Genomic DNA, 9,902 nt, shown 5'->3' on the forward strand with positions numbered 1-9,902 from the left:
TTTTTTCTTTTTTTTTTCTTCTGCTGGTGAAATATGTAGAGACATTACAATAACATACATAAATCATCATGGTCACAGTTATAATAATTAAATAATAATGGTCTATTGTGTGTGGTAACTTCTGCACCCTACACAACATCCAACACAGATTCACTGGCATGGATAAGAATTGTACCATGATCATTGATGGCATCTTCATGTTTATGGTTATCAGATCCAAATAAAACCACTACTTTGTTGTATGTAGATTATCTGACATATTCATAGGCACAAAGAACAAGAAATTGAAGTGAAACTCAGTCTTTGATACGTAAACAGAAATGTTTTACTTCACTGACAAGTCCTCAAATATGGATGAGATTGTTCTATGATCTCATGTTCATACTCATTGAATGATAATCAATCAGAATTTCAAAAAAAAGCAAAAAAAAAAAAACAACAACCTATGTTTGTACAAAAGTACGCAGATTCACAGGCACAAGGAACAAGAAATGGAAGTTAAACTCAAAGTCTAGAATAATACATAAACAGGGATTTTTTTCTTCACAGACAAGTCCTAAAAATGTTTTTTTCAAAGTAGTAATGTGTAAAGTGGTAATGCCTGACTGATGATGGTTTCAATCACATAAACTTCATAAGTGTTTATGCCTATAGTGCACGAATACAATGTACACATTCGTGGTAATGGAAAAACACCACAAGGTATCCACTAAATGCACGAATGAAATCAGTGAATATTCCCTGTATACACTAACTCAAACTCCAGTTGTATTATAATATAAAGCTGAATCGTCTCTCAATACCCTCGCTGAAATCTTGAGCAAGCCCTATTTCTGACATACCTTTCAGACTAATTTTAGAAGTATTTACAAAATATTAGATTTTTCTTCATCTATACACGGTATTCAACATGTAAAGCAGTATGAAGCGTTGCTGAACATTATGCTAACGACCTACACGTACAGCAGGATGACATATAGATAATTTGTCTGTACAGTCATAAAATGTAGCATGAGCATTCCACTAGTTTGTTTTTTTCTTACACACTGATAAAAACTCATTTCGCTTTCTACACTTCTGTGTACCCATGTAGGCAAATTGCTTCATCACATGTACAATATTATGTTCACCATAAGAAAATTACATATGCAAAATACTTCACAAGATAAAAGAGCAAAATAATACTCTTCGATTTGTGACATTTCATAAATGTTATACTTTCTGCAAACTAGTTAGAGGAACATTGAAATTTCCAAAATGATGAAAAGTATATTCTTTACTGATATATGGATGGTTTTACATTACCTAATTCTATTCATTTCTTTTTTCTTTCTTTTTTTTGCTGGTGAAACAGACAGAAACATTATCATAAAGACGTAATGAAAAAAGCATGATCACAATATTATGTAGCATGAACATTACTTGCATTTACTTTACAGCATGATGCCTGATGATATTCTGCATCGTTTCTCTCATACAGATGACACTATTCCACGGTGCTGACTTTAACTTCAATGAACGAAAAGACATGAAAAGAATTGTCCGAAAAAAAAAATCTACATACCAAAATTTTGATGTAACAAGTAATACATTTGTACTTTTATACACGACGAAATATGACATAAAACACAGTATTCAATGTCTTAAAAAAATCACATTTACACAATGAATTGCCCTCTACGAGAAATCATCTAAATAACTTCACATTGTTTTCTGAGAGTGGTACACATTGTGGTTGAAGCAACAGTGAACGACTATATCATCAGCAGTTACGAGAACAACACAGGTAGGCCTATCCATGTCAAAAAAAAAAATAGATGCAAAAACAACAAACACTATAACACTTACACCCATATCCATAAAGATATCCTATACAATGTATATATACACATATCAAATAAAGAAGATCCAGGCATTCCTAAGGATACCTTATCACGTTTGCAATCAAAAAAGTTTTCATTTTAGAACAGGTGAATGGAACATAAGGGCTTTTTACACTTGTAAATTTTTGCTTAGCCCCGGACCAACGGTGGGGCTAAGGGGGGCCTTAGCCCCACCGATGGTACGGGACTATCCTTAGCCCACTTTCTGTTTACACTCGTTTTTGCCAAAGTGGGCTAGCCCCACCGATAGTACGGTACTATCTGGCCCTGCAAAATAGCAGGGGTTAGCACCGCAATTGCGGTGCTAGCACTGCAATTGCGGTGCCAAGCAAGTGAGTGTAAACAGAACAAAAAAAAAAAATAATCCTGGGCTAAGCGACGGAGACGAAGTCCGACCCTCACTGACCAATCAGAAACGAGGTAATCAAGTGCTGCCGGCGCGTGCGTGTACGTGTACAGTACACAGCGTAATTATGAATATTCATGTGGTTTGGAAAGTCCGGGGCTAAGAAATACGAGTGTAAAAAGGTCAGTTTTCTCCTTAGCCCCGGACAAGAGATAGTACGGGACTAATTGGCCAGTGTAAAAAGCTGGAAAAATTGGTACGAGACTAACGATAGTCCTGGGTCAGAGAAAGTCCGGGGTTAAGAAACACAAGTGTAAAAAGCCCTTTAGTCACGTTACCACTACTAATACTTCCCGCTCATGATATATGTATTGTGTTTTTCTTTTGAGGTAAGGATTCTCGGCGCTTGCTAATTACGCTTTCATCATCGTCATTGAAACTACAATAAATGATTTGACATCAGTTACAATAAGCGATTAAAAACTTATCCCAGCTCTTTTTCTTTATAGCAAGTCACATGGGATGGGCCTAACATGCCTAAAACGCCTGCAATCATGAAATAGCTGAAATGCAAATCCATTTTGGATGCACAATCCCAGACCGTATGAATTTCTGCAAATGTTAGTGATGTTAGTGTTAGTAATCTGCTTATGCCTTCAAACCTCCAAAACTCCCTAATCGCTTTATGTCAAATTCATTTTCTGGGTAAGTCAAAGTTCATAATCCAATGTACAACAGACAGCAAAGCGCATCTCAACTTTCCCCTTCATTTCTTCTACCGACATTCATGAGATTGTCTTAAAAATGACCTCCACATCACCAATGATATTGCTGTCTATTGCTTCCTAGACGGTAGCCTGTCAAAGTGACATTTTCCATGTTCCCCCTTGGCGCATACGTTGTTTGGATAAAAGCATTAAAAAACAAACCTAAATATTTTGTGCAATTACATCCTCTGGGAATGAGACCGGGTCGGCAAATCATTCTAGCACAATAAATCACATTGAATCTCATCCCGTTGCATCTCAGTGTTAGGAACAAAGAATAAGGCAGACATATCTTAAAACACAGCAGTAAAATTCAACCATGAAACTACATCACTCTCGAGAATGGAAAGCCATTGACTCAATTCAATCTATTATCTTCCTTAAGTTTATGCTTCTCAAAGAGCCACCCTTAACTATACGGAAATACATGTGCACGCTCTGTGCAGGATAGATATTGTTATAATCATGAATCAGCTAATGAAATATAATTTTCAACAAAGAGACTCATCATCAAAATATAGGAGCATGGCAGAGATAACTTCATCCGTCCTTTAATGAATGAATTTCATAACTTTTGTTTTGAATAAATACACATTCAAAAGAAAACTTTCACTTTCAAGATCCATTCCGTTGCATTCCTGCTAACTCAGACACTGAATCATGGGATCATGGTTATTCATCAACACTTTGTTTCACAAACACTGAAATGAAGTGAATTCTATTGGAAGTGAAAATATACAATTAAAAAGGAATATTGAGAGGAAATCTATCAGACTATATAAATACATTGTACATCAAACCTACTTGAGAGGTCATCCGTGAACCAGTATGTTAGCAAAGGACGATGGTTACAATTTTATTATGTCCATCAATTCCACTCAATAATGTATCCCTTCTTTCCATAGCATAAAACTTGTACAAGTGTACATCTCTTATAGAGCTATAGTCTACAAAACGAAAACACAAAGTACTTTTTTTGTTTCTGTTTTCTTTAGCATTCCTTGAAATCTTTCTCTCCGTTAAAGGATAGGTAAACAGACACACACACACACACACACACACACACACACACACAATTTCAGATACTGCTCGACAGGGCACTGTGGATTAATTACAGACGTGGAATCCAGAGCAAGTATAGTCTACTTAGACATGAAAGAGCAAGCCTTCCACTTGAGAGCCAAATGAAACCACGACGTGAATTATTGAGATTCAGATTTTGAATGTCTTCAAACTGAATCCACTCCTTTAGATCTAGGCCTTCTATAATGTAAATAGAGAGCCTGAGACGGCTGGAAGTCACATTTGCCACATAGACCCTGTCCTTGTCATCAACAGCAACATACAAATATTCACCAGAAAGCCCTTTGACAGAGTTTCCCGCATTCCCCTCCTTGTCATACACAGTCACCACACTTGGGGATGTAATATAGCAGGAGCTGGTGACAAGGAGTTGGGACTTTGTCTCTACCCCTTGCATTGGCGTGTTTTCTTTGGTATTTACAGTGAGCTTTAGTTTGCCTTCTGTTGGGTCAAAGATATACACCTGGTTAGAACCATTTGCAATAATGATGTCTCCAGAGACACCAATATTTACTGCTGGGAAATAGCTACCAACACCAGGACCGCTGAGATTCAAGTTTTCAACGGAAGAGCCGTCTGGCGAGTACCTATAGACTGTGGAATAGCTGCTTCCTGTACTTGTCACCAATGTACCGTTCTTCTGGAAGGCCACACTAAATCGAGGGCTATATGATGGACAATTTGGCAATTGCTTCCGAGTACTGGTATCTGATAGATCAATCACATCAATATATCCTACATTACTGTATCCAACAGCCACTGTATTTGCTGACTTTGCTGTCAAATATAACACAGTGTCAGGTAAGGATATGGTCACATCCACTTTGATAGTAAGTTTCATTTTACCGATATCAACAGTGCTATCAAATGGTGAGAATGCCATGACATCAGAACAAGCAGATTCTTCAACATGCTTGGCATTTGAAGGGTCAGCATTAATCTTCAGCAGGTCCTCCAGTTCTCTGCAGAGCAATGAATGAGCAGCAAGACTTTCTGCCTCAAGTTGCTTGAACTTGTCCCTGTCGGTTGTTATGAGGGTGGCAAGAGTTGCCATGTTCTTTATCTTTTGTCGGTCACAAGTCTTCAGGTGGTCAAGCTCTTCGTCCAAACTGGCATGCATTTCATCCAGTATTCTAATAAGCGTCTGTTCCCTTTCTTGCAGAAGTTGAATCCTCTTGCTGCACTCTGCCCTTACCTCAGATCGGAACTTTTGAAATGAATCATGCATATTCTTTCGGCGCATTTCAAGCTCATGAATATTCTTTTCATATTCAGACTTTCTCGTCTTACACTGGGTAGAAAGGTCATTCACCTTCTCCTGAAGTTCACCTTCAAAATCTTGCAGATTTTTGATCTTGTGATCACGGTGAGCAACAATGACACATTTCAAGCAAACATGAACAGCGCACTGCTCACAAAAGAGATCCTTCTTCTCCTGTCTGTGAACCAAACATTTTTCAGACTGCTGCTGGATACTTGCTTTCCCTTGACTGACATCTTGCATGGAGACAACGTGATGATTCAAAAAGAGCGATGACAGATGCTCATGGCAGTGGTGGCATTTCTCACACATGTGATTGTCACACTCATAGCAGAACGAAACTGCCACCTCCTTTGATTTACAAGCTGTACACTGCGACTGATCTTCAAAAATGGTGTTCAGTCCATCCAAGGAATCTCTAAAGTCATCAGCAAGACCCTTGATGGCATTATTTGCTGGCAAACTTTCCACTCTGCCATCCTGCAGGGTGGTAGATTCCCTGCAAAGAGGACACACCATGTAGGTTTGCTGCGAGTGGCACTTGTCATACTGCTGCAGGCAACGACGGCAAAATGTGTGCTTACACTCCAGTAGTGTTGGGTCGTCAAAGATGTCGAGACAAAGTGGACAGAGCAAATTCTGTGATGAATCTCGCTCAGGTCTACTCTCCGCCATCACTGATGAAAGGATTATCTGCAAGAAGATAACATGGGTATAGTGAGAAGGAAGGATGTACAGCTGACGCATTGTTAAATGTTACACAAACATCCGAACAATCCGAAAGTTTAGAGTGTGGACAGTTGGGTGCTGTTCGTTATTCCGAAGGTTCGTTATTCCGAACCTTATTGCGTTTTCGGATTAATGAACCTTCGGAATAACAAACCTTATCACATTTTTGGATTAAGTAACGAAACTTCGGAATAGCGAATCTTCGGAATAACGAACCTTTGGAATAACGAGCCTTCGGACTAAAGAATATTCGGAATAAAGAACCTTTCAAAATAACGAACTGTAACCAGACAGTTTTGGGTGCACACATGCATTACTGGTGAATCACAGAATTACTGAGAAACACACAATGTTGCTATGGCGACTGGTAGGCACTATGCCTTCGCCATATCGTATTGTTCTCCCACTTTTTCTTTACTACATCTTGACATTGTGAGACGACAGTTTCATACGATTGGCAACAAAAAAAAAAATAAAATGACATGTTTGAAAGTTTGGCACAACCACAAATGTATTGAGTCTTTAGATTCCTTGAACCAGATTTCATATGGCTAATTATGTTTCGGAGATCAGGTTAGTATATGGGAATTTTCACTTGACCTTTGACCCTTGCCCTTTGACCCCATGGTCCACAACTTTCTTGAAATAATCACTAACTGCATGGTAATATCCAAATAACATGATATGCCTACTTTGACCTACTTTCAAAATACAGGAAAAGAAGTGACATTTAACATTTTCACTTGACCGTTGACCCCATGGCCAAAATCTTCCATTACAGAGTCACTGATGTAGTTATGCATGCCGTACACACCTAGGCTACATAGTTTAATAGCATGGAGTAACCTTCAACCCAGCTAACATTTGGACGTTTTCTGAACGTTCTCGAAACGTTCCAAGTTCGTTATTTCAGGACGTTTTGTCGAAACGTTTTCAGAACGTCTTTTTGTGGAAGATTTTCGACGTATTTAAAACGTTTCAAATGGACGTTATGAAAACGTTTTTTAAACGTTTAAACAACCAATCAAAAACCTTTCGGAATTTTGAAGGACCTACAGAAAACTTTTTGAACGTTATAGACGTTAGTAAAACCTTTTAAAAATATTCAAAACATTCTGTGGACATTGCGCGGACGTCCAGAAAACCATTGAAAACCGTTTAGAACGTTCAAAAAACGTTTTAAGAACGTCTAAAAAGTCTTATGACCCGTTCCAGAACGTTTGGCGAACCTTTCATATCCATCTAGAACATCCAGAAAACCTTTTAAGAACGTCTAATGTTTATTTTTTATTGGTATTTTAAAAAAAATCATAGTTATGAGATTACACAGGCGCAACTGGGATTATACCCTAATCCTAATCCTATATAATCCTATTCTAACCTGTTCCTAATGTCCTACCACCTATACCTACTACATCCTATTCCCAATTGATAGATCTGTATCACATTTTTTTATATGTATACCAGCAAAATGTTGAGATGCATGAAGACATGCAGGGTTACTAGAATTAAATCACACACACCTTAATTAGGCCTATTAACATACGAAAATAACCTTTGTAACACGATTTGAAATTGCGAATAACTGCGAACAATAACGTAGGTAAGTTTATTTTTAACACAGAAAGTTTGCACCCAGCATAAATCTTTTGATTTCAATGTTTTTTACCTATTTCCACTAGTTTTCAAATCTTATATTTTCTTATTTGAATATTCATAAATAGGCATGAATATTCATGATAAAGAAACCAATGACGAGCACGTATAGCGGACCTAATAAAAACGTTTATTTTAAAGACGAAGTCGACATAGCAGACCTAATAAAAACGTTTTGTAACGTCCATTGACGTTTTATAAACTTTTCCCAAAAACCTGTGCTTTGCGGTTAATGTTAAGTCCAACTTTGACGTTGTATGTACGTTTTAAAAACGTCCATTTTATACGAAGACGTACGGAACCTAAAAAAAAAATGTTTAGGAAACGTTCTGAAAACGTTGAAATGTGTTTGCTGGGAAGGTATGGGGAAAAAGGAGCATAATTTCAGCATCAAATATTACAATTATGGTCTTCTAATCTGCGTCCTTTGACCATGACCACATGACCAGAATTCTAATGAGGAACAATGCAATATGCTACGTTTCATGAAGATACCTTGAGCCATTTCCGCGATATGGACAAAAAGTGAAATTTTAGCATTTTTACTTGAACTTTGACCTTTGACCTCATGGCTCAAATTTTCGCTACAGAATCGCTGCCTGGTAATTCATGTATGCACTAGGTCTTATGAAAATACTTCCAGGTATTGCAGAGATGTAGGGAAATAGGGAAATATTAAGAATTTGACCTTGACCTATCACCTTGTGCATGTGCACCCAAATGTTGGTAGACACATGCATCGTCTACTCATACATATACACAATGGGCAAGTCCAAGATATCGCGCACCTTACGTATGGGACATTCAGAGATTTCAAACCTTTGAAAAGTAATGAGGGAGCACTTGGATTTAACTGTTTATCATCAGTAGGACTATGTATCTCTGAGAAAAATATTGTGTTTAAGTTTGATGTCATTTGACCTTGGGTTTAGTATTTTATATAGAAATAATGCCTCCGGCACCACTTCGTGGCGGAGGCATAAAGATAAGGCAACTTACGTATGGGACCAGAGAAAAACTGGGTTTTTCAAAATAAAGTTTGAATCAAAAATTCTCTGAAAGTACCTTACTGATCAAGTTCTGTTTAGAAGTGAAGAAAGGCACATACTGAAGTATCTTACAGCAAAGTTTCACTTCAAAAGAATAAAGCATATTTTCATGAAGTTGATTTAATTAATGAAAGTACATCTTACTTATGGGACATTTGTCTTTAGTGCACAAGTGCATTCATGGAAATGACTTGAAATTTCTCCATAGTGCCATATTCAGTTCCATAAATCATAAACCTATATACAACATGTAACCATGGTAACAAATGAAACAGACTTGTATGTGGGTACTTTCCTGGTTCAGGCACCTAACAAAAGCTAGAATTAAGACAAATAAAAGATAGTCACCAATTAAAAGTCTTAGTTTGGATACCTTCATGCATTAGCACTGTCCTCGTGGTGTCTACATATACAGATTCTGTATTTTGACATTCTATTTCTAGCCCATTTGTAATACTATGTGGTCAATATTTTTCATCAACTGGAAAAAACAACAACAAACTATTGTGCGAATTGTAGCTTGCGACCTTGATATATAGCCTACAATGTACCATGACTAATTTGTAGTCTTGATGGTTTCAACTTTAAAATCTAATGTCATGTATTTCCGAATATAGTTTGAAGTGGGTAGATTCAGTAGCTCTAGGCTTACCTTGCAAGTTGTCTAAGTTTTGACAGAGCTTTATAATTGTTTGAAATGCAGCACAAAACACAGCAACAACAACTGTACTTCATTTTGCTCTGTAACCATCATGTTTTGCCATGTTAATTGTAGCTTCTGCAAAATTCATCAAATTTTCCTGAAACGTTTAGATTCTAAAAGTCATGGTAGACCAGAGAGATAAAAGAATTTAGATGTACCTTATAAATATGCTGGCATTAAAAAAAAAAGGATTGCTTGGCTTCAAGTCTATGAAACTAAAGACGACAAAATTTGCTTTACCTTGTACATAAGTATAGAGTACAGCATGCTTGTGTCGATACTGATACAGGAAAGATTATAATTTGTACATTCAAATCTTAAGACAAAATGTAATTCTAGATTTGAACATTATTTTAAGTAACTCACTGATTTGAAACTTACAATTTTCATAAATTCTAATAACCTCATTTCATCGTACAGTACCA

The 9,902-nt window shown here is 37.1% G+C and overlaps 1 protein-coding gene across 1 annotated transcript; it reads right to left on the reverse strand.

The window, feature by feature from the left end:
* Positions 1 to 4,107: 4,107 nt before the first annotated feature.
* LOC140243981 (uncharacterized) lies at positions 4,108 to 6,015 on the reverse strand. Its single transcript, XM_072323643.1, has one exon. It carries the CDS (start codon positions 6,013 to 6,015, stop codon positions 4,108 to 4,110), a length of 1,908 nt encoding a protein of 635 aa, XP_072179744.1.
* Between the last annotated feature and the right edge of the window lie 3,887 nt (positions 6,016 to 9,902).

The sequence above is a fragment of the Diadema setosum genome, chromosome 20 (genome assembly GCF_964275005.1).
Source record: "Diadema setosum chromosome 20, eeDiaSeto1, whole genome shotgun sequence".
In the NCBI taxonomy this organism is placed as follows: Eukaryota; Metazoa; Echinodermata; class Echinoidea; order Diadematoida; family Diadematidae; genus Diadema; species Diadema setosum.

Bases quoted from the DNA above. Each gene is read 5' to 3' on its own strand.
- LOC140243981 (XM_072323643.1), bottom strand. From the start codon at position 6,015: ATGGCGGAGAGTAGACCTGAGCGAGATTCATCACAGAATTTGCTCTGT.